This window comes from Callionymus lyra, chromosome 2 (assembly GCF_982586985.1).
Source record: "Callionymus lyra chromosome 2, fCalLyr1.hap1.1, whole genome shotgun sequence".
NCBI classification, from domain to species: Eukaryota; Metazoa; Chordata; class Actinopteri; order Syngnathiformes; family Callionymidae; genus Callionymus; species Callionymus lyra.
This window is the reverse complement of record NC_141819.1, coordinates 18,510,208-18,536,199: the sequence shown is the minus strand read 5'-3', so window position 1 is coordinate 18,536,199 and position 25,992 is coordinate 18,510,208. Positions and strand designations below refer to the sequence as shown.

Below are 25,992 nucleotides of genomic sequence, written 5' to 3'. Positions count from 1 at the left end.
AACCCGCTAGAGATATTTTTAGAAATGTAAGAATCTCGAAATAAATCCACAGCATAATGTAACATCCTGTTAACTAGGGACAGAGAGCTGGGAATAGAAAATGGCTTAGTCGTGAAAAGACCTACAACTCAATAGTAGGTTTCACATGAGACGAACAAAGCATTACATCGATCATCTGGAAATACAGCTTTAATGGAGTCATATAAACAAGGTGTTTCTTGAGAGGACTGTGTCATTCATGATGTACACGCCCAAGTCAGCCCTTATGTAGCTCCAGTGCAACACAAAGAATCATGTTATAGCTGAAGCCGGTGCAAGCCAGGCTCGTGCTATCAGCCTCACTGTCTGAGTAATCCCTCTGTGAATTGAATTGCACTTCGTCTTGAGTGAATATGCATGTGAGGTGGAAATACTGGCCAGGAGAAAGGGAATTCACCATGACGCCATCAACGGCCTCTCGAAGTGATGAATCCAAAGTGTGTAGAAAGATTTTCCCGGGACTGTGAGAGGAGAGATGATCAATAAAACAGTATTTGTAGAATTCATGTGTGTTTTGTAACAGTCTTGGCACACAGTGTAGTATTTTATTGTTGGGAATGTTTCTCCGCCATGAATGCAAAACAGAGCTTTTTCAATTCACCTCCTATTTCTGATGAAGAATGTGCTCACGAAACATGTTCCCTTTCGGTCGTTGTTAGAATAGAACTTGAACATGCTTTAATGAGGAGAAAATTCAGACCCGAGAAGTGTTTACTTTCCTCCAAATTCCTATGATATGATGGATAAACAAGTTACTGAAAGTCAACCAGTATTTATAATTAATTAATTAAAAGATTAAAGATTATTTCATTACATCATCATCTTTTTACAATCCTTGAAAAGTAATGATTTAAATCAGAAGTGTATTTAAATTCAGAAAGTGGTCAGAATTGTACAGTGTCATGTACCGTGACTGTGGTTCCGTAGTTACCATGACTCTTAACCACATGTCATCATGTTGAAGTAAATGTGGAAGTGCTCTTCCCTCAAAGATGATTCATAACGCGTCGCCTTGAAATTCTTCTTTTCTTCACCCTACTCTTCTCAAGAAAACGGCTGAACGGTCAACATGAGACATTCAATGACCACGGAATGACCACATCATGAAGCCGGAGCTTGTGTTGGTGTGTGTGAGTGTGTGTGTGTGAGTGTGTGTCTGAAGGAGGTCTTGTTCTCATTATAATATCTCTGCCGAACTGACAAAACCCTGGCGGTGCCACTCCGAGGTCCACGGATACAGCTGGAATGTGTACTGTATAATTGCATGTGCGTGTGTGTGTGTGCGTGTGTGTATGTGTGTACACGCTCAAGTACTTTCCCGGTTGTGGTTGTTCGTGTTCTGCCGGATCATTTGTCTGCCTCCCATCTCTGTCTCTGCCTCTCAGCTGTGTTCTGTTAGAATGTCTGAGTGGCTGAGCTCACATCCAACTAATGAACTGTTGTCTATGTGAGCGTCTCCATTCGGCTCCAAACCAGCGTGAATCGAAAAAGAAAATGCTTCTGCAACTCTTATGTTGTGTTTATCTTTCAAGGTTGGAGTGTAACGACAGAATTTATATAGACGTACAATTGAGAGCCAAACATAAGGAGGTGTGGATGTTCGTCGTGCAGCACCACAAACAGTTGCGTCATTATTTTTTGTATAGCCTAAATAATTTGTTTTGAGAAAAACACACCGTTATCTGTTCTTTTTTTTATTAAGTTCATTTATTTTTCCGTGAATTTCATTTTACCCCATATTATCGAAAGCGCCACACTATGTTGTGGTGAAATCGATCCAGAAAAACTCAATTCATTGTGGTTTTAAATTCTGTAAAACCATTATTATAGCATACTTCGACCTCCTGAGGGATCAATAAAGTTCTATCTATCTAACTTCTATTTAGGAAGCGCTGTTTATTTATACTTTTTTATTTGTTACCATTTTTGAAGTTCTGTCTGCTTTCCATCCGCATGATAATGGCTTGTTAAGGAAAATATTTTGTTGTAATTTCGGTTGACAACCAAGGTGAGGGCGAGACTAGTCATGGTCTTATCTATATATGGACAACATCTTGCTTCAGAGTGGAATTTATTGCATTTAAAAAAAAAAGCAGTACTGTGTCTTTAGAATTAAAATGTGACATCAGGAGTCCCGTGAAAGTCATTTAAATTAACATATACTGCACATGCATCATCTTGCACTTGTACAGGTTAATGTTTTCAGGATTCAATGATGCGCTGAACAGAGCGTCTGCTCCGGGATTTCCTCTCAGAAAGAGACGTGGACTTCAAGAAAGCCGAGGTTTAATAGTGATGGTTCAGGCACATTAATCAAAGAAACTATTAAATTGACCTACAAGTGACCATCTGTGCAGCAACAGCTCGGTCCCTGTAAAGAAAAAAAAGAAAAAAGAGGAGATGTGTGACGGTGATGGTTTCTGTTCCCTCTTCAATGTTCACTAATACTGAGGACACACACTTCCTTGCCTTACTGGCTCTGACAGCTCGCTTCAACACATCCCTTCTTATTGTTGTACATTTCTGCTGCTTCACATCACGCTCAACCGTCTACTCGCATTTACAATCTCCGACTGTTGCCACTTCAGACCACGCCAGTGATGTTTTAACGCAATAAGATCTGGAGTTGAATAAGAAAATCATTTTTTTAAAGGAGGTTAATCATTTCTTAAATCTATAATTGCTGCACCGGCACAGTTGTTAGCCTCACGGATGAAGATTTGCGTGGGTGTGTTGTGGGCGCTGCTGGATGTGGCGTGGGCGTGATGGAGTGTCATGGCTTGAGGGACATGTGAGTGTGTGTGTATGTGTGTGTGTGTGTGTGTGTGAACACTTGCAGTGGTGTGGGATGAGTACCGCAGTGAATAAGATTCAGGAGGAGTGGAGGAGGATCATACTGGAAAGCTCAAAGCGAAAACTGGATTGACTAAAAAAAAAAAAAAAAAAATAGAAGACTTGCTTCCAGGTTCTTGACAGGGAAATTATAATAGACAAAAATATTCTTATGTTAAGAAAATATGTCTTTGTTTTTCATACAAGACACGGGGGTTCATATTGAGCATCATTTGCTGCTGAAGAACTACATTGTACTGAAGTTACATCTGCATTTCTAGAACTCCAGTTTAACACAATTAGTTTAACTCAATTGGAAATGTTTATATTTATGTTTTTAAATGTCAAATCACAGGAATTTAACCAAATTATTTATATGTATATACAGTATGTGCATGCACAAGCTGCAAAAGTATCGTAAACTGTAAAGGAGCTTCTATTATAAAACTTAATGAAAGTGCTTAGTCTGTTTTCCCATCTTTAATTGGTGTCTGTAATCTTTGGTGAATGTCTACCTGATATTTATACTTAATAACACAAAAAAACAACGTTAGCGTTACTTACGATACTTCTCACTACTTTTTTTTAAATGAAAAGGGTCATTACTGACTTTATCTTAATAGAAATTCTCTGAACTGTAACCTATTAATCAGAAAATGAATAAAGTACCATAAAGACAAGCTTTTTCAATGCATACATTAAAAATACTACACTAATAATAAGAAAATAAGAAAAAGTAACTTATCTTTAAAGCTATTAAATAGCTTAATGTGTATGTCAAATACATGTGTTACTTTATAAAGATCATGCACATATGTATTTTACTGCTCCGGAAAAAATAAAGGGATCACTTCAGATTTAATGTATATCACCATGTCTGGCAGAAAGTTTAAAACCCCCAGTGAAAATACAAGTATAATAATAATATATGTACGAACTCGCTCTATTTTTATTCTTTCAGAGCTTGTTTTGCAGCATCCAAACACAATATAGTACCATTTCAAGTGCCTCAGTACCCTGGTACCAATTTGGTACCGGTATACTCAACATACACAGGATGTATATCCATCTTAGGTTAAAATTAAACTTATTGAAGTTCCTTTTTTTTTGTTTTGCATCCTTCAACGCTCAGTTCCAGCGACATTATGGCTTTAAAGTGGAAGAGAAAATGTTGGAGCAACAAACTAATGAGCCGAATGTTGTGACTGGAAAGCAGAGATTCCTCCTGACGATTGTCTTCATGGAGGGTCAGCAGGGGGAACATAAGGAGAGTCTCTCCTCGGTCGCTCTTGATGACTTGATTCATCAGACAGGTCCTCTCTCGGTCCTCTCCGACCGACAACATCTGTATGAGTGTGTGTGTCTGTGCACGTGGGAGTATGTTGTGTACGTGGGCAAGCTCTCAGCCTTCCGGCCTTGTAATAGCGTTTATTGGTGTGTGTGTGTGTGTGTGTGTGTGTGTGTGTGCAGGATTGTGTTCTGCCTTGTAAGCCCAAGAGAAGGGCGTGCTGTCTGCCTGCCGGTGTGTGTTAGTGAACGTGTAGGTGGTTTTTGTCTAATAGCGGGGTAATAAAACCTGTAGGGGCTGTCGTGGTCGATTAAGGTTCCTGCTCATCACCGTCTTCCTTCAGACACACCGACTCACAAAGACTCACATTAGCTCGTAGCATCAATGCAACGTAGAGTTACAACAAGTTGTGATGTTTAATCCTGTTTAAATAATAAGGAGGTAGACAGCTACACACACACTATCCCTTATTATTATTGTCAAATGAACATCAATCATCATCTCTCACATGTGTCGATACTGAATGTGCCTTTAGTTGTATTTTCGTGAGATTTGAAAATATCATAAACATTATTCTAGACTCTTAAGTATTGACCTCTGGTTGTTTAACCAGACAAAGATGATTTATGTTTCGTTGTTAATGTTTTATACATTTATTGTATTTTAGAAATCAGTTTCATCTTAATAAAATAATCTAAGTTATATACATAATAACATTTGATGTGATGGTCTTTATATCTTAAACCATCTGACACTGTACAAAGATGGAGTAGATGCTCTGTCCACACTAACCACATGAAGACGACCACAGAATATCACGTCAAAGGCTTCCTTTTTCAACCAGAAAAAAAACAAAAACTTTTTAAAATAGTGAAAAGAAACATAATTTATCAAATTAAAAAATGCCACGAAGTAAATCTGTTAATCCTGGCTAAATATTTTTATTTCTGTCTGTCAAGAAGTTGTCAACTTTTTGTTGAACTGGTTGAAGATACATTTTTAATTTTGTATCTTTTAAATGGGGATAACTATCGGTATGATGTCACATTTTTAGAAACTTGGGCCATTGGAAAGGTTTGGACCCTGTTCTAATACAACATTAATACAACAGTGTTTTATATATGAATCATACTATCCAAGCTTTCAACTGTGTTCCTATATTAGGCCTGAATCATCGGTCAATTTCTTCAAATCACTTTGAATCGTGGCCTGCCTCGAACAATGGCACAAAAAGAACAATGACATTGGCCACAACCCTGAAACATTCCACAGTGCCCTCCAGCGTGCAACACTCCAGCAATCATAGGAATTCTCACAGTTACATGACCGTTAATAATTTCCCTCTCAGGACATGGTCTGCTGGTGTGAGCTGGTGGGTGGGCCCAGGGTTCTGGGGGGTTCACGGGTCATAATATTAACAGAAACGCCGCCAGGCCTTTTCTATAATCTGGGGTGACAGGTTCCCTCCGGCTCTGCACAAAAACACATCCAACTTCAGATGAAGGACTTCTTTTCTTTTTTTTTTGTCCTCTCGCTGCACTAACTGCCATCCTTAATGTCAAGCTGGTTTGCAATTACTAATCTGTCATTCGGAAATCCGGACCGTGTCTTCCAGGAAGAAGTGTCCTCGGTCTCACAGATCTTCCTCTGATTAAGTATCGCAACACAACAAGTTCCCAACAACACACACAAGAAAACTCTTTACAGATGTTATGGCTTGTATGTATCGTGCCAAGCATGTTTAATCAAGACATTTGTAATACCTAATTAATAATGCAGAGGTTTTGGATCGATGGATGATGTTATTGTTGCTGTTATAACTGATATTTTCACGAATCAATGTCTTTGAAAAAAATCTTAAAGAGGGTTGAAAGAAGTTGATGAACATATGCACTCTTATGTTCCTTCCATCCATCAATCTGTATTAGGTCCAGACCTTCCTCTACCCAGAAACGTAATGTCAAAGTATGATCATGTATAAATGGTTCTAATGCATTAACACATATATTTTGTATTTATTATTAATTTACATTTCAACATAACACTTGTTTACTTTTTGTGTGTAATTTTTCGAGTATACATTAATCCCTCAAAACATTACGTTTTTCAAGTTAGTTGAAGAAATGTTTTGAAAAAAACTTTTATATACAAGAATAAAATTGCAGCTTATTTAGCTTAATAAAAGTCATGGCCTAATTTTAGGGATTTTTTTCGCCTTTCTTTTTGCTCGACTGCCCTTAACAACAGTCACATAATTTAATGTGGCCCTTGAAGAATTATTATTGCCCACCCCGTATAGAACACCAGAGGAAAGACATCCTAAAAAGGTGCCTGAGACGCCTCAACTGCCTATTCCAAATGTGGAGTAGCAATCTTTGAGTCTCTACTAAATTATTGACCTCCTCAACCTGCTCTATAGGAGAGTCCATGATGCACCATGGATGCTTCATCAGGATATTTGGACTTATCCACCTGAGGAATGATATAAACTCCAAAGTGTCCAAAAATACAAAAAAATACATAAAGTAAAACACAAACTAAATGATAGAGTTCTTGCTTAGATTTTTCTTCATACCCTTTTTGGTCAAATTCATGAAGTCGTTGAACCAATAATTATAAAGGCACAGTTTGTCTTTTAAAACGTCCCATCGCCCTTCATTTTCCGCATACACCCCGGTTGCTTTGCATCGGGCTCAAGACGGATCATGCAGAGTTGTACCTGTACTCTCCGCCACTGCATATGTATTTCTGGCAGCCAGGAGGGTCGTTCACCTTGACCCACGGGCAACACGAGGGTTTATTGCATACTTATGCAGAAAGAACGGAAAAAGAAGAAGGCGGCAGTACAGGGAAAAAATCAATTACTAAACCAATTCCATAACCCAAATGTGTAAAGTTATCTTTGTTGAAAGTAAAATTGAAAATAAAAACGCGGACTGTGGGGGAAAACTGTGGAAAAAAAAAAAAAGCTTAATCAATAAAATGCAAAAATTAATGGAATAAATGGTAAATCGATCTGTGATTGCAGGTGCTTGTGTTGGTACAATAGTTGGAAAAGTATCTTGAGAAAAGTTGCATTATTTGACGAACAATGACCTGAAATTCTATAATACTGTAGAGTCTGTAGAAGTTAATCTCCAGTCTTGTACTGCAAGAATACGATCAATGCTGTTTTAATGAAATGCAGTGTATCAAGCCAATTTATGACCAAACATTGTTATTATCAACGCGCCGTATATCGCGTCCACTAAATCAACCCTAATGAGCGAGCGAGACGTCCGCACATCAATCTTTCCAGGAGTGGTACATCCTGTCGTCGTCGTAATTTACTCATCCACCCGTCAAGAGGCAAAAAATCAATAACTTCTATTCTCCTTCACCATCCCGTCGTATTGCTGGAGAACAAGTGTGCTGCAATATCCAGCGAGAGGGAGCGGGCGTGGACTCATGTTAAGAGTAATATGGGTAATATTGTGTTTACGGGTGTTGGCTTTCTTTTGGGATGGTGTATTTTTTTTTAAGAGTCAGTGTACCAGTGTGTGCAGCTGTATGGCTGGGACAGTTTGTGTGTGTGTGTGTGTGTGTGTGTGTGTGTGTGCGGGCGTGATCAATCGGCACGAGCAGACGGCTGTGCTGCTTGGATTAGCTGTGTGTGTGTTTGTGTGTGTGTGTGTGTGTTGTCTGCTCAGACGAACTGCATCTATGGAATCTCAGCCTTGAGATTTCAGTAGGAAGGCACGAGCGTCAGACATGTCATTACTGTAAAGCCTCTCTTCTATATATACGGAGAGAAACTCCAATAAAAGCGTGATCAGAGGATTTAAAAAAAAAGAAGTGTGAGAGCACAGTTTTAAATGACCACTTAATTAGCGTCGGCCACGATCTATATTTGAAGTGCAGATGGAGGGAATATATGAACGCAAACAGAAAAGTGGATAATTACAGGCATCTATTACGGTTCCAAAGAGTAGTGCTGCCATAATTCAGAGAGGATACTATTGATTGGGAAATGTAAATGATGTTTATTTCGCCTTACATTTTTATAAACGTATTTTTAATTCTAAATTAAATTTGTTATTTGCAGTTTTCATCTGTCATTTTTGTCACTGCTGCTATTGGAATGCTGGTTTGGTATTTTCTTGATGGGTAAAATCCATGTCAATATATTTAGAGAAGCAGTCAATCTACTCTGAGAAGGGGTGTTTGAAAAAGTTTTTTTTATTTTTTTATTTTTTTGACATGACTGTATCAATATTTTAGATTTTATATTTTTGCAAAGTGTATTTATTTTATTTAAATATTTTGCTCTTTTAAATCAAATTCATTTTATCGTAGTTCTTTTTAAATGTTTTTTTTCCATAAAAACTTTATTATTTACCTATTATTTATTTTTATTTCAACATCTTGAAAGTAAAATAATTCGATTTTTTTATTTTTTTATTTAAAATGAAAATAGTCACAGCTGTTAGAAGGCAAATGTCATTATATCCTCCGTAGCTTAAAGAACAATGAAGTCCTGCGAGATCCCGACGATGACTGTGGACGAGAGGATACAGTCGACGCCAGCAGCTTTTAAAGCTGATGTTCAGACGTATTTTGGCTTTCAGTTTTATTAATTCAACCGAAAGATAACAATCATATCACTAAAATGCAGTGTCCCCTAAAATCGCTCAAACGTCGTAACAAATCATATCGGAGAAAAGTGTATCGCTGTAAGTCACCGCTGGGGTGACTGAGTTCACCCTTTTTTTAAATTTTTAGATGTAACATTTTTCTGCCAGACAAACTTTACAGCGTGCGTCACAATTAACTGTCTGGAAAATACTTGTTTGTGCCTTCGACTCAAAATGTTCTGCCTTCAGTTAATTGAGTTCTGCTTCTCTACTACAGACCCAGTCTGCTCTGACTGTCCTTTATCCCAGCATTCCTCTCTGTTGAATCCCTGCATATCTGATTCTCCTCAGATCCAGACAGTGGATAAAAAAATTATTAAAATGTAGTTTTGTGTGTCTGTGGTTGTTATCTACTTTGTTCCATCTGCTCTGTGCAGTTGTACTGCACTTATAAGTAAGGAGAGTGTGTCACACTAACCTACATTTAGAAAATAAATCGGCCTGAGCTCAGGACTTAAGCCGTGCTTACATCCACAACATACCATAAACCAGATCAAGGCATTATTTCACAGGGATGAGTCGGGAAACACTTTCTATAATAATGACTCAGGATTCAGTTACTTTTTTCTTAAGATTAAAGATTGGCGCATGTGACGCACAAATGAAAGAAATGAAAGTGATTTTTTTCTTTTTTAGGATGGATTATCATGGATTAAGGATTATGACATGGAACAATAAAAACAAAAAAAAAAGATTTACAAAACATAAAATGCCATTAAATGTTTGGAACTATCTGTTTTTTTTTTAGGTTACACAATAGTTAGATATTCCAGATTGAAATCACAACATTAAATTCAAACTCGTATACGTACTCGAATAACATAGGATTGGTTTCTACTTCATCTGTGACACATCGAGTCGTCAATGTTGATCAAAAAGTTCAGGCAGGAAAAACGAGTCCAAAGAATTTTCAAAATAAAGACGTTAAATTGCCTTCAGTTCAAAACATACTTCACCTGTGCACCAACAAATCTTTGCCTCATTACCTGACAACATAGTATGAGTATAATCCAGCCATCATTTTCAACTGACGGGAGGATCCAATGAATTTGACCAATTGACTCAATAGGTTTGACCTTTTCAGAAAAAAGTGACGCATTTGTTATTTTTTCTAACTTGTCTGGGGCTTGACCTTCACAAACATCCCATCTGTAGCTGTGTAGTGTCAATAAAGTTTTAAAAATGCACTTGTATTAGTGCAATAAATAAATGTTTTGTCATAATACTAGCATTTTTAATTTGAAAAATAACCTCAGTTACAACATATAACAATTACCAGAACCTCGACAAATCTTAATAATAAAAACACTTGAATGAAACTGCAACTATGATAACAAGGCAGTATATTCTGGTGTAATTTAATGCAAAACATATATTTGTAACAATTAGAGTGCTGCTTTGAGATTGTAGGTTGTGCACATCTAAATAAATAAAAACTAAACTAACTTTACCTAACTTGAAATTAGCTTTACCTTTCTTGGCTATGCTTTTGTTGTTGGTATCAACACTTTTTTTTAATATTAGTATTATATTTGGATTCATTATATTTAGTATCAATACTTATTTGAAAGTCAATAATATCGACAACAGACCAAAAACTGCTATATTTTTGCCAAAAATATTATTAAAAGAGAACCACTTTTGGTGTAAGTGAGGTTTAAGGTTTAGAAACGACATGAAACCCCTACATGCTGAAGGAATTTTCGCTCTCAATCTCTCTTTTAAGTTGACATACTGCTGCTCTTCATCTCTGGCTTTGTAAGATTCGGGAGGAGGGTTGTAGGATTCAGGCCGGAGCGAGTGTGAATGGCTTCATTAACACCGACGGGAGGCTTCATTAACATCCAGGCTCTGTGCTGGAGACGCCAGGCCGACTGCTTTGCTCAATAGTAAAGCGTGCTAGGTGTGTGTTTGCGTGCACGGACGGCTGCATGAGGTGATAATTGCTAGTATTCTCATGTTTGCAGGAGTAAAGATCTAAAAGTGGAGATCTTCTCTGTCACGTCGGATCCTCTTGTGGCCGTCTCTGTGTGTTTCTGCCTTTTTTCACTCGGCTTTCATTTCCGGCCTTTTTACTGCCGGCTGCTCTCCCGTGTCCTGCCTTTTTTCTCCCTCCAACAACACCCCACTCACTTGTTTGCTCGGTTTTAATAGATTGTGGATTTTGAGAGGTGGAAGAAAAGATCGTCTGATGTTGAATCGGAGTCCTTTTTCAAAAAAAGGCTTTAATGCTACATTCCTCTGACGGGCAAGGCTTTGTTCAAGTTCTCCTGAGCAGGAAAACATTCCGTGTTCTTGTCGAAAACTTTTATTTTGTATAAATGTATTTTTTGTGTGTCAGTCAACTGTTTATCTTTAAGAAACAAAACAATGTTAATACCCACTATGAGCTCAAGTTGGTGATGAGAGATACTTTTGTACCTTGTCTTTCTCCTCTGTATCCCTGCAACTAGAATTTGGTATACTTTATGCTTTTGGTTATTGTTGGAAAAGGTACTGTACTGTACGTTTTCAAAAATACAAGCAATTTACTAAATTGAAACTTTTTTCTTAAGGGTTCTTCCAGTATTCATTTGGGGCTTAATTCTTGTGCGTGATACACATACATAAGAGATAGAGTAGGTGTTTGAATCACAAATATATTACGACTACTTCAAAATAAATGTTAAATGTCTCTTTTTTTTTCTTTTATTTTCAATAAATATTTTCGTTAGAGAAACCAGCACCAACCTTTTTCTTCGTGATTATTATTTATTAACAGAACTGGTGCCACTATGATACATCGCCTCTCTGCGTCTCGCCCAAAGTAGCTGGGATATGCACCCGCCTCCCGTGACCCCATTAACGGATAAGTGGGAAAATGAAAGAAAATCAATTCAACTTATAGATGATTTGTGACAGCATCAATATCTACTCTAGGTCACTATTTCAAATGTTTTTTTTTTTTAATCTGATTAATGAGGATTTAGTTTCCACAAAATAAAATATCCGTAAGTTGCTACATAACTTGAAAATAAGGGTAAAAGCTCACTGGAGATGGCTTGATATGTGACTTGACGTTGTGTTTCAGCGCTGGCACTTTTATCAGAAGCATCTCACGATAAGACAGAGTCACAAAATGCAAGAAGCCCTGCCGGAGGCTCCACCACTGGTTGCTCTGTCGAATTTAGGATGCCACAGCCGTCGCACTCGCCAAGTCATGAAAGCAGACGCTAACATCCCAACCTTCCTAAAGCTCTCACCAGCCCCCTACAGTTCCTTACGTGGCCACGGGGGGAGCATACTTTCGCTCCAGCTCTTCTGTACATATTTGCACCGTCAACCAACGCTCGATCGCCACAAATTGACGCGTAGTCCAAGAACTCTATTACAACCAAAATCTTAACTCTCGTCTGCGACCACAGGGGCTTCCGGCCACTTAGATTTCTCCGAGGACTGCTTTGTGGCTCCAGCCGTCCTGGCAGAGTTACAATTAAATGATGCAGTACTGTATAATGAAGTAAATCTCATTTAGCCACGAGGCTCCAGCGAGCCTATCAGCAGCTGGAGCAGATCGTGCTGCTGATATTGATCGTCTGCCCCGGACTGTAGGAATAACAGATGGGTGCTCAGTTTAAGAAGGATCCTTCCCCGACCCACGCATTCTCCTCCCGCCGACCTGCAAACCCCCCCCCACCCCTCACCCCCCAGGGCTGGGAATATGCGTAAAGCAGATTTATATCACATTCATAGAGCAGATTTATTTCCCGGAGCAAGTCAGCGGTTCTGTGTGAGATGGTTAAATGATGCTGATGCACCACAATATGACGCAGTGAGGCTCTCTCCGTAAAACATCATGCAAAACAAGTGGAAGTGGTGGGATGCAATAAAAGCGTGGAGGAGAAGGGGGTGACACTGCATCTGATATGAATGAGGCTAAAAGCTTTTACATGTACTGCATGTTGTCACAGAAACCATCCCTTTCTGCGTTCAAATTGATGGGAGACTGCTGTTAATATACGCTGATGAAAGGAATTAATAAACAGTACAAGTGACATTCATTTGGATCAATTGCCAGTTCATTTTATCTTAAGGAGAAATCACCAATTAATGTATATAAAGACAACATTTAGTCTATAGTTCAAATCTATAGCTACTTATAGCGCTACAAGTAATCAATAATACAAGAAATAAAACGTGTATTATAGTTCATTCCATATCAGCCCAACATACCCTATAGAGAACTTTGATTTGGGATTAGGAATTACCGTATTTTCCGCACTATGAGGTGCACTTAAAAGCCTTTAATTTTCTAAAAAAAACGACAGTGCGCCTTATAATCCGGAGAGCTTTATATATGAACCTGGTGGTTGACTTGTTTACAAACACTTTCATGACTCTGCGCTGACTCAGCCGACAAGCCTTGGGTGGGATTGCTTCATCACGGGGTTGGTTGACCCCAAAATCGTACTGACATTGATACTCAGACAAAGCGTAGTCTTTAATTTTGTTAAAATGTGAGAAAATATACATTTTTATTATATTTTTGGACATGTATTGGATATAGTGTGTGCGTCTGGTAAATGGACTGACTTGCCTTAATGTAAATAATATACAAAATACACAACAAAAGCAAACTTTAAATCATGTTTTCATGGTCTGACCTGGACAAAGGTTTGAGCTAATAGATCAATGTATTTGGTGTTTTGTAAAAGTTTTAGACTTTTCAAAGTGAAGCAAAATCTCTCACCTCAGAGTTTGTACTTTACATTAGTGGTTCTATTCTCTGCATACATTACAAACCACATGTATGAAATACAAATATATATTTTGCTTTCAGGTGTTTCCAGGAAGAGGCCAACAGCCATGTTCATTTAACAATCACAAATGACTGTAGCGAGCGTATCTCGACGATTAAAAATGTATGAAAACATGCAGCCCGATAGCTGAGCTGCATCCATCTGTGTTTGGATGTAGACGGTGCTCTTCAGCTCACATTAAAGCGAATAAAGATGACCAGCTGTTGAGTCTGAAAACACAGAGGGTCGGTAAATGGATCGACCAGCGAACAGCAGGTGATGTCGGTGCTGAGCTTCTCCGCCTCTGGCTGAAAGCAGGATTCTATTGCCCGTTTGTCATCCATCATCCCTGTGTCTCTTTACATGATAATAACCTGACGGGGTGTGTAATGCGGCCGTGCGACTGACCACCAGCTCCATGCAAAAACGCCTCTGTCAGTGTTTATCACCAACATATTGCTCTTTCAGCTCCGGAGCTGATCGATTCTGCACGCTACACACTGTGGTGTGTGGACGGAGAAACCCACACTGGCTAGCCACACTGAGCGGGGGTGGTTACTAGGAAAACTGGGGTGGTTGCTAAGGGAAAACTGGGGCAGTTGCCAGGGAAATAGCAGGGTGGTGTTAAAAGACTGCAAATTCCACTCGAGAGGAAAGGATTGTTTGCGAGGCTTTAATGTGAAAATGAGGGAAATAGATGGTGTTTTTAGATCTTGTCCCTTTTTGTTTGTGGAAAGAAGATAAGACGCCAGCGAAATATAGTCCAGCGAGATTGTGCGGCCAATTCCTCAATCTGTGGTTTTATCTACAACAAAGACAGTTGGGAATTACTGCTTCCTTAACCATTTATTTTTAGCTTTTGTTTGACATTATTCAAGTGTTTGAAAATGATAATATTTGAAAACGTTCTCGGCCATAAAACACAATGTTTACCAAGGCCTGTTATGACTTATATTTAACATCCAAATTCAAATGTAATTCAAGTTGATATTCAATTGCGTATAAAAATGATCAATCAACCACATGCAACACAATTAGATCCAGTAAATCTATTAAATAAACAATCTGATCCGTTTGATTTATAGTTTCTATGTTTGATGACTTCTTCAATGTCAACAGCTCCTTGACTTACTTTAAATTCAGGGACTATGATTCGGTGTGGAGTCTGTGTTCAGGGCTGGACTGACAGAGCGACGACAGAATCGTGCCTCTGGCGTCACTTCAAGACTCTGTTTATCTTCTCACACCCAGCTGTTCCCCAGGGACACAAACACACACGCGCCAGTCGGTGAAAATGCCACAAGTTCAGAAGTGTTTGAGTATTTAACGGGAAGGAAAAAAATCCAGTACAGCTTTAATCCTGTTAAGTTCCCATTGTTGACCTCCGTTAGCATATGGTTGCTTGTGTGTGTGTGTGTGTTGAGCGTATTACTTTTTTATTTATTTATGCAAACGTGTGCCTTTTAATTAAGCCTGAGCGAGTGCATGTGCAAGTACTGTCACAGTCGGGATGTTTAAATGGTCCTTTTTTTTATTCATTTATTCCATTAATCTGCATGATGGATGATATTTCTTGTCGAGCAAAGCAGTGCTTTCAAATGTGAAAAATGGAAACTGCAGTTGTGATATAAACGTTCAAGATAGTCTCATTACCCAAGCTAGTGCATAGAGAATGTAAGCAAACAGAAGGATGGGGGTAATTTTATTACAAATTATTAGTCTCATCACCTTATTGACTCAAGAATATTTGTTCCCATTCAAGCCAAATATGTTCTTAATTAGTTCATTCAGTCGATTTTTACTACATTTTTTTCTGTCTTATCTTATTTTCCCCCTTGGGTGTCGGTCGGATGCAGAGAAAGCGTTTTAGTGTTGTTATTAACCAATATTTATCAACTTCTATTGGTAAATTTAAATTAATTTAGCATAGTTTGTTTATTTATTATTGTAATTGAGTCATTTGGGGCTGAATTTGAGTATTTGCACTTGTGAATATTTATTACAAAAGCTGCATAATAGTTTCACAAATTGCCACAGCCCACCTACCTCCCATCACCCAGCGAGTGTTACAGATGCTGCCGTCAGGGTTGAATCTCGACTAGAAAATGCAGCCCCTCCTACAAAGAAATTAAGTTCAAGTCATTGGCCGTTTTTATGGGTCGGCGTCCACTTTCTCATCTTCGCTCCAGAATAATGGTCGAGGGCTGCAAGAGGCTGCGATCAAATCTCCAGCCTCGGTGAGTTATAGAACAAGGGAGAGACGAGCTGCAAGAATTGCTGCGAGATAAATGAGTGTAATTAAGTGTATGAACCCAGTCGGGGGGGAAGTGCTCAGCAGTGACAGAAGGACATTTCTCAAGAAAGCGTCTCTGAATGGTCCCTCCCCGAAAAGGGCAATAATGATCAATACCACACAGGGATGTGATCAATAAACGTGTTGGGGAGGGAGCTCATAATAACCAGAAAGGCTTCATAAACAGGCATGCTTGACACTTTATGTATTTATTCATTTTCAAATATATCGATCCCAGTAAATGTCAGTCAGCGATTATAGATATAATTTGACCAAATGAAGAGAATATAAAAAAAAGAAGCTTTTTGAATAGAGCAGAGAGTTGGTGAATTATTATTCTACAGAAGGTTATCGACTCATTTTCATTGTTCCTGGGCTTAGTATCAGAATTATACTGCTGTCTCACTTTTTACAACATTTGACTGCTGTGGTAAGTGAACACACTGTCTTTAAAAACACTAATGTAGAAGTAAACAGAAAAAAAGTAATCAAAAGCATGTCCTTGGATACAGAACCAAACTTCTCTAACAGTATAATTCTGAATTCATTCAACATTAATGTGTTGTGTGTTTTTATTCTTGGTTAGGTAACTTCTGAAACAGTGACTTTGTTTTAATAAGGAAATTACTTTAATAAAAATGTCAAACAATTATTATTAAAAACAAAAGAGCCTAAAACGGATAACTGTGATGAGAGGATGGAGAGAACAGAGTGATTGTAAGAGGATTATGGCCCTAACAATTCATAAAAGGAGCTGAAATTCAAGAAATCTCCCTTATTAAGGAATGGTTTAAGTTCAAAATTTGACTGGTTTTAATTTTCATTTGCTGCTTTTTTTCACCCCCTTTTCCGCCCCCTTACAATTTTACGAAAGCAGCTGGAATTCTGGGTATATTATTGAAATACTTGTGAGATCTCAGATCAGCTCACACACATCATGATCGTGTTTGCTGTTGTTGGTATTGAAGTGCGGTGCTGTTTTTGATTTTGCTCTTTGAACTGATGGATCGGGATCCACCTCCAGCTGCCCGGCAACTGAATCTAAAAGCCTCACACTCTGCAATGTTCTGCCCCAGTTCCCCCCTAGTGCTGAGGGAAAGGGGGGGGGCGGGCGGGGTGTTAAAGCAGACAGCTCTCACATCACACAGCAGTTATTCCGAACATGAACATTGATAATATATGAACATTTACACCATGCCGGCAGGAGCTGGAAGGGGGCCAGGAGGGGATTGTGCGTGGGTGCTACTCCTGCTAAGACCAGGGTTTGCTTAAGATATTAATGGCACTGGAAGAGACGGTACGACATGATGGTGCCAGCCCAAAGAAACAGGCTTTTAATAGCAATCCATCTAAACCTTGTTCTTCCATAGATGACCACGGTGACCTGGTTATTTACCTATATAGACATGCTTGGCTATCATATGAGGAGTCCATTAGGATCAGTACGACGCCCACATAACAGTCGACATATGTCTGTTGCTTGCATACGAGTCTGAATAAAACATGTCGCAAATCAGGAAGAAATGTTTTCCAGTTGGACCGAATAGTGGTGCTTGTGCTGAATGCACAGGTGGTGTCTGTGTGACAATATCAAGCTTGAAACTTTTATCTTTTTCAGAAGAGGGAAAAGTCCCATGACATGTTGGATTCCAGTTTATTTTTTTTCTGTGAAGAAGCTGTGCTGCCTCCGTGAAATGGTCGTAAAAAGTAATGTTCCGCACTTAAGCTTTCACTGCCTGGTCATGGAGCGAACGTAACTGTACGCCTTCATAAGTTGAATTCTGATATTTTACAAGTGTCAGCAGTGATGGTCCCTGACGCTTACATCTTCATTTAAATCACATCTCACTTAGATGCAGTATTATATTCTCCTCCGTTTACAACTCCCGTCTAAAAGAATTTTGGATCCACACCAAGACATAAATGGAAACCACAAGACACACTTATTTCAGCCAACACTGCCATGTCCTGTAACAAATGGATTCCAAAACAAACGTGGAAATTCGACTCGTATTTTGGCAGAGAATCTGCTCTTTGTCTCTCTCGCGTCAAGATGGATATGTCGTTTGCATTACACACAAATGTAAGTCAAAGTATGTAAATTGTGTTTTTCACTAAACACGCGTGCATCCGCCCACTCGCCGACACACACCCAGGAATCGCAGCTGCTCTTCAAACCTCACGATGTTGCCGTTTCACTCTCAGATATCACTCTCTTCCTGTCAGTCTTCATCTCACACCTTCTATTTCCATCCCTTCATCAACTCTGTTTTTCAATCCAGGCTTCAGTCGCCACCCAAAATAAACTGAATTGCAAAGGTGTGTTTCTATCAGCTCGGAAGAATATATTTGCATCATCAATGTGCGAGCACGAGCGCGAGAGGTTCATCGCCGCGTCTCATTTGGTTATCGATCAGCTCAAAACATTTCAACAAAACTACATATAAACCATTACATTTCTAAATTACACTAGATGATGACTAATGCTAAACTAAAATCTTCAAAAATGTAATTTCCAATGATCTATTGAAACCATACCGCTACTTGTTGTTTGTTATTTTCGGCAATTATATGAAGTATAAACCATGTGGTCGCCCCCTAGTGGCTGACTATTAGATTGAATCGCAGCCGCTTAACTCTAACTGACTCTACTCAAAGCACTTCACACTAAGATACCCGTTTACTTATTCAAACAATTGTGCAACCGTTGCTAGGGCTGAGTATCAAACTTTTTTTTGGTGTAGTAAACAGTATCAAAACATGCTCTGTCTTTATGCTCTGTTGTTATGACTAAACAGTTCTCCTAAAAATCCACACATTGTAATTGACAAAGACGGTGAACATCAGTTTGATTCACAAGTTGTTAGCAAATATTCTTTTTCACTGGAAATAATTTTCGATTCTTCATCTCTGTGAGAAAGCGGCTGGTAGTTGACATTTACCAAAATGAAAATGAAACGGAAGATTTGAACCATTTGTAATGTCGTTGTCCTTTGGTTAGAATTGATCTATAAAACTTTTATTGTTCAGGAAGAGAAGGTATCAGTATCAGTACTGGTATCTGTAATTCTCAATGGATAACCAGCCCTAACCATAGCTTTCATCGATTTGTGATCCAGAGGTTGGAACATCTAGAACATTCTCATATTCTCAGATCAATACATTATATATCCGATCTTCTAACGAATCATTTCGCTGTGAGTTGACATTTTGTACAATAACCCTGTGTGTCTCTCTCTGCAGTGAGTTTCCTGGAATGTGGCTCAGGGAAGGTATGGCTGAAGACGGCAGACGTCAACGACTTCAACCTGAAACAGGACGGCGTGCTCTTCGCCCTCCGTCGCCTCAAACTGTCAGGAAAAGACCGAGTGGTGGTGGTCTACGCCAAAGACCAGCAGACAAAATACTTGTGGAAAACCAAAGTCCATATGCTGGTCCATCGACCAGACGACAGAGCTGCACCAGATGAGGTATGTTTTCTGCTGGAGTGTAAAAAAACCCACTGATTGATAAGAGAAAAACTGAACTGACAGAGGTCACATTAAGAAGCCGTTGAGTTGCTGACAAACGGGACGATGATGGCAATCATGCTTTTGTTGATCTGGAATCCGTGAAGCCTTTTTCTGCCATTCAAGTGAAAAGCCCTTAACTGAAGCGACATTTCCAAGACATTTAAGTGCATTGTTACAATTTAATCGTTGCACAAATCACAACCCTCAGTCCCTCCAGCTTTCCTGGCTCTGAAAGTGAAACGAGCCGAGACTTGGCTCCGCCGCGACTCGGGTTATTGAAGAGTACGTGTGCCGTGTGTTTCCATGGAGCCGCCCGATGAACTATCTGAATCCTGAGACCATTAACATTTCCAGTTGTAATTACATACCTGCATCGGCCAGGAGTGGAGACTCATCAAACAGTCTGAGCATGATGGGCCGCTATTTCCCCCCGAGGCGCTCGCTAATGCTGGATGAACTATGTGCAGACATAAAATCTGGGCTCTTGCCGCCCAGCGTGCTCTGCTAAGCACTGATTGCAGAGACAAAGCAAGTCAAAAAGCCATCTGTGAGTTAGTTTGTGAGCAATAATAAGGCCCTCTGCTCTTATTTAGACAAGACGCCGGCTTTGATTGGCTCTCCTTCCAAACACTGCTGAGATATTGCCAGCTGGCATATGTCGGCGCCGGAGGAAGGAATCAGCCAGAGTGAAAGACACCGTCAACCATCCTTCATAGGGCAATGGCAGCTCAGGCAGAAGGTGATGGTTCTTTTGGCAGAAGTGTCCTTCAACTGTGAATGGACCAGGATTGCTGTCACAGTGAGAAGTCAGATGTTCAGGAGGCGCATTTACACCTCAGAGAAACCATTGTGACATTGACTGTGAAAACGGTTGAGGGCAAGGTCTGTGAAGTTGTATAATAGTTGAATTTTCCTTTTTATATGTTTTCATGTTGAAGTGATAGTTCAACCAGAATTCAAATGTCACTCATTTTCTACTCAATCATTTCGACTAAGAAGTGGAAGAAGTGTTTCATAGTAAAGAAAAGGCGTGCCAAAAACCATCCAAATACCTCCATCGATATCTCTTATGCATACTTCAACAGCAAAGAGTATTTACCCGTAAGGCAAAGATCTTCTGCTACAACCAAGCTAAAAATATCAATTTATTAAAGTTTTTCTGAACAATTATTCATGTCAGGGCTTCAATACAAGACCAGCAGTTTGTATGTATTCTGATTTTTTTTTGTCTTTGTGGACAAAAAGAAAAGTAAGTTCCATTCACTACCATCATATGGACAATACTTTTGGCCTGTAACTCCAAAATTCTTAGTGAGTAGAAAATGAGTGAAATTTGAATTTTGGGTGAACTATCTTTGTTAGAGGGTCTGTTAAGCTAGAGTGGCAAAGTTAAAGAAAATAAACGGAAACAAAATAAACCAAAAATACAAGCAAAAACGTAAGGTTATATAAAAAAAAGGATATTATTTCATTTGTATTACATATTATTTAAATATTTTTTTTTATAAATGATGACTGTAGAGCAAACCTATTGATGACATAACAAAACTAATTAAAACAAATAAAAACATTTACAATGGAGTCCTAAAACAAATAACACATTTTTTCACTTGAATAATTAATGAATATTAGAGTAAAAAAGTACAGCATTGGGGTTTTATTTTACCTCATGAGGGTCGAATAAATTAAGTTAAATCAATGAATCGCATTTTGCCCTCGTCTAATATACTGAGATTTATATAAATATGTATGGAGACTATGCTACACTGCCCACATGAATAAAGCAAAACCTCCTGATAGAATCAGTATTCAGTATTTTTTAGTGTTTCTTTTTTTATTATGGTTACCTTAAAACTCAAGAAAAACAGTGAGGTCCCCATGACAATACTACAAGTTTTACTCACCTTGACATCATATTTGAATTGTGAAAGTACACAACATTATCCAACTCGGTCCAATCAAGGGTCACGATGTTTCGAAACAAAAAGTGGTGGTTTCTACAGAAAGCTGAGTCAGGCCACTGCGCACTGGTTTGGGGGGAGTGTGTTTAAAATGTGAGGCGTGAACTCTGAGAAGTTCTTTGACCTCATTAGCCAAACATGCTTGAGCCACCAGTAATTAAGCTGTAATTCCCATCTGTAAAGTGAGTCGTTGTGAGTCCTTCATCCTTCATCGAGTGAGTCCCCCACATTCCAGCTCGCTGCCTCCCCTGCATCCCAGGCCGATGGAGGGAATCATAATGATGTTTGGAAGAATCTGCGATGCAAACATGCTGTGTTTATTTAAGGCTGCGCTGATAAAGACTTTCACTTGTTGACTCAAGGAAACCTGGCACGGCTCAGCGAGTGCTGCTGACCTGACATGCAGATCAGTGGCCAGGCAGAGTACACAGGCAGTCGAGCAGAAACAAGGGCAGGTGGTGGCCATTTATCAGAAGCTCTATAATGAGCGCATTAATCCGTAGAAGGAGGTCAGAGATATCCTGACTCACTACTTCTTGTCAGCGTGTTGTCTGTGCAAGCGAGCCACTACTGTGAGAGTGTGTGTGTGTGTGTTTACGGCTCACTTCTTGTTTACTGTCTCTGCAGGTGAAGCCCAGTGATGCTACAGTGACTCAGCAGGTACCAGAGATCCTGTTTCCTTGGCGCAGCGTGGTTGTCAAGGGTGATGGTTCTCTGAGGCGTGTAAAGAGGGACTGGGTCATTCCGCCTATCAACGTCCCGGAGAACTCACGCGGACAGTTCCCCGAGGACTTAGTGCGAGTAAGTAACACACACACACACACACTAACACACACACACACACACCGTCTCTGAGGTTTATAGAGTGAGTGAAGCACGGTGTAAACACATTTGTGTGATGAAACATTCTGCCTCATAAAAGCTGGAACATCTTCTCACATTCGGGATCCACTAGTGCAGGTCGAGGGTCTAAATCGTGGCGGACTAACTTGTGTTTGACCCAGTTAAGGATTTGTATCAGGTGCTCCCGCCCTTACCTCGCTCAAAACCATTATCACACGGCCACATGGGACCCTTGGGATGTCGCCCGGTACGGCACGCCGAGGATGGTTCACAGTCACAAATGATTACACAGTTGCAGAAGAACCACATGCTGTTCTTATCTTTGCATGGATTTTTTTGAGTCCCATAATAGTTTAATTTGTTGACTTCATTTCTCCCTCTTGAACCGAGTATTCATTATTCATATTTGCTCTAATGTTCATCTGTACTGATGCTACTGCAGGTCATGGTTTCTTTAACAAACGGTTTATTCTAATAGGACAGTAGCGAAGCGGAAAAATGATTAGTTTAGCTTATTGTACTGCGCGATGAAAATATTGGCTTTGATCGATCTTTGCTCATGATTTGATAGCAACGGCCAATTAAACCCAGCGATGAGCCGCAGGTACGACTTGACAAACGTAGTGGGTCAGCAGCCATGTATCGATTGGAAGAGTGTCGTCCATCCATTAGTTGTGGAAGAAATCAAATTTGTTGAAAACTCAAGTGGATGAAGAGAAATTCTCTGAAAGATGACGAGCTATTCTGAGGCAGAATCTTAACAATGAATAAACAGAATTATTCTTAAATGTACTGGAAGTGTAAAATTCAAACATGTTCAAATTTGACAAACTCCTAATACTAATATCTGTTCCTAATTATAAGGGTGTGAAAAAAGGGCAGAAGAATGAGTCCAATTTTCATGAAAAAAAAAGTTCTTGGAAATTTGGTAATCTACTAAACTCTTAATGAGGGTTTTAGGGGTCAGGTCGAGGGAATGAGATAACTTTAGTAAAATCTAAACCATTTTATGAAAGTAAAGGTGATTTTCTGAAATTTAATTTCCTTCTGCAAATTTTAATTGGATTTAAACCATATTTAATAAATGTTGATTTGGGGATTATTCTGTAATTTCATGCCCATAATCTGCCTGAATTCACTCTCTTTTCTCCTTCTTTTCTCTCTTGAGAGTCTATAAATGTACACCAATCTTAACCACTCATTATGTCTGTCAATAATATTTAAGAACTTTCCTTTATTTTATTTTTTTTTTTTTTAAATACCCCAGGTTGTTCCAACAACGGCATTGTTGTTTATTTCCTGGTTTAACTTCTGACTATTTTACTTCCAAAAAGATTATTTTTATACACATTTCTTGATAAAAATCACTGCTACTGATGGAATCAATGTTGCTGCCATTCATTCAAAGTTAAACGTCTGTTGTTCGGTCGACCTTCTTTATGATTCTGAAATGAAGATCTTTATGCATCTTACCTCGCACTGTAAGGCCGCACCTACTTGCACTTTGAAAATGGAACGTGTCTTTAAAAGGGATCTTAAAGAATTTAATTAAAATTACAGTGTACTTCTCAGTCTGTACGTCTCATATGGATTGATACCAGATACCTGGTGTGACGTGTGCTCTCAGCGTCTAATAGCTACATGAAAGCTACCTTTGGTCCGTCTTATGATGCGAGTCCGGCTGCAGTCTTTGTACCTCCCTTTTCAGAAAATAAAAATCCCTTTGATCAGATTGTTTTGCTTGTAAAAATTGGTCAAATATTGAGGTCAGATAGACAAATGTGGTCTGAAGGGACGGATTGGATTTTCTGCTCATCTCTTCTTTGATCCGATTTATATCAGTTGTGAAAACATGTTTGTTTATGTGTGTCTAGACCTGTCGACATGACGCTGCCTTTCTCTCCCTAGTTCTAATCATATCGACACCGCAAAGGCTTCATGTGTGTGTGTGTGTGTGTGTGCGCGTGTCAGGCATCAAATCAGATTTGGCCTGCTCGCTCGCAGCCAGAGGTGTCGACCACGCAACCCTGCCGTCAGATGATACATGAGACAATGATTGTGCTTTTAAAGCTTTTGATATTTGAGAGACTTCAGTGGCGCTAACGCCATTTATGTTCAGATAACTGCATCGCTTTAATGGTGCTTTCATCCACCACTGGTGTAACTTTTTGCAATGAAAAAAAAAATGATATGTGAAACTGACAAGTTATACAATAAAGTTCTAGGAATTATTTGTACATTCAGTATAAATACAAGTTTAAAACGGACATACAGGTATTGTATTATTATAGAAAAATGGGTCATTGTGTATACTTTATATTCATTTACGTGATAATTATACATCTGTGAACGCATATGCCTTCGACATTTAACGTTTAAACAGCTCCTCATGTGACGTGTGATAAACTTTAGTTCATTAATTCAGTGTGAATAAAAAGATTAAAATAGAGAATTGAATCTGATAAGTCGAAATGACTTCCTTTAATGTGTTAACAACAGTAATTGTTTCTCATAGTTCCCTTTTCTTTTCCCTTCAGATCCGCTCAGACAGGGACAAGAACCGGATGCTCCGCTACAGCGTGACCGGACCCGGCGCGGACCAGCCTCCCACCGGCATCTTCATCATCAACCCCATCTCTGGACAGCTGTCCGTCACCAAACCCCTGGACAGAGAGCACATCTCCAACTTCCATGTAAGTGTGGAGTACAAATGGTTAAAACCATTGTTTAAGAACACGTTCACAGATCAGTGACTTTGAATGTTAAAAACACAAAACTTTTTCTAGAAAAAGTTATTTCCTGCCAGCTGGGACAAAACTGTTGTTTAGATGTAAAGGACAATTGTCTACAATACATATTACTGTATTTTCCACACTATAAAAGCCTTTAATTTTCTCCAAAAATTACAGTGCGCCTTATAATCCTGAGCGCCTTATATATGCACATTACCTGGTGGGTGACTTGTTTACAAACACTTTCATGACTCTGCGCCGACTGAGCCATGGGCGGGATAACGTCATTGCGTAATCACGGGTTGGGATTTACGATGCTCGTCACATCGTGGCGGAAGTCTATGGAGTGATATTACTGCCACCGGTATGAGCGAGTGTCGTTATGAAAACAGTTATATAATACGCCATTCATTGTACGTGCGCTTTATAATCTGGTGTGCCTAATAGGGTGGAAAATAAACTAGGTTTTTAAGTCAAAAATGAATAAATAAAATAAGATTAAACCATTTCTATTTTATGTATTTGTTTCCCAGCCTAAAAAGTGAGTAAACTGGTCTTCATAATTAATGTGCTGCACCTGGATAGAGCAGTTTTCTTCATTTCATCCTTTAAAACGCAGGTTGTTAATTCTCTTTCAATTAGAAATTCACTAATAAGGTTTAAAAAAAAAAAAAAGTCCCAGAGATGATTTCACTCTGACGACAGATGAGTCCTCCCCCGCCAGCACATGTCAGCCTCAGTGTTTGGGTTAAGTTTCATCTCTGCTGTCATCGTCTCGTGGATCTCCCTCTCATCTCTGTTCGCACATGAAGCCCAATGCTGCTTTCAAACCCGCGGTGGGTGTTTGCTCACTCCATCTAATACAGCCCAGAGTGGAAGTCTAACCTTTTTTGATCACAAGCACACACACACACACACACACACACACACACACACACACACACACACACACACACACACACACACGACTGGAACCATGACAGAGATAACTGGTGTTGCAGTAGAGCGTTTGTATTTAAGCTCTGATAAATATTCATGTGA

At 39.2% G+C, this 25,992-nt stretch overlaps 1 protein-coding gene across 1 annotated transcript in view; it reads left to right on the top strand.

Annotated features, from left to right (window-relative positions):
- Nucleotides 1-25,992, top strand: part of LOC148085773 (cadherin-2-like) — a 68,690-nt gene that overhangs the window by 15,328 nt on the left and 27,370 nt on the right. Inside the window, exons 3-5 of the mRNA XM_087783861.1 lie at nucleotides 19,147-19,373; nucleotides 22,004-22,177; nucleotides 24,757-24,912. Coding sequence (XP_087639987.1) covers nucleotides 19,147-19,373; nucleotides 22,004-22,177; nucleotides 24,757-24,912 — 557 coding nt within the window. The remainder of the gene's footprint in view (nucleotides 1-19,146; nucleotides 19,374-22,003; nucleotides 22,178-24,756; nucleotides 24,913-25,992) is intronic.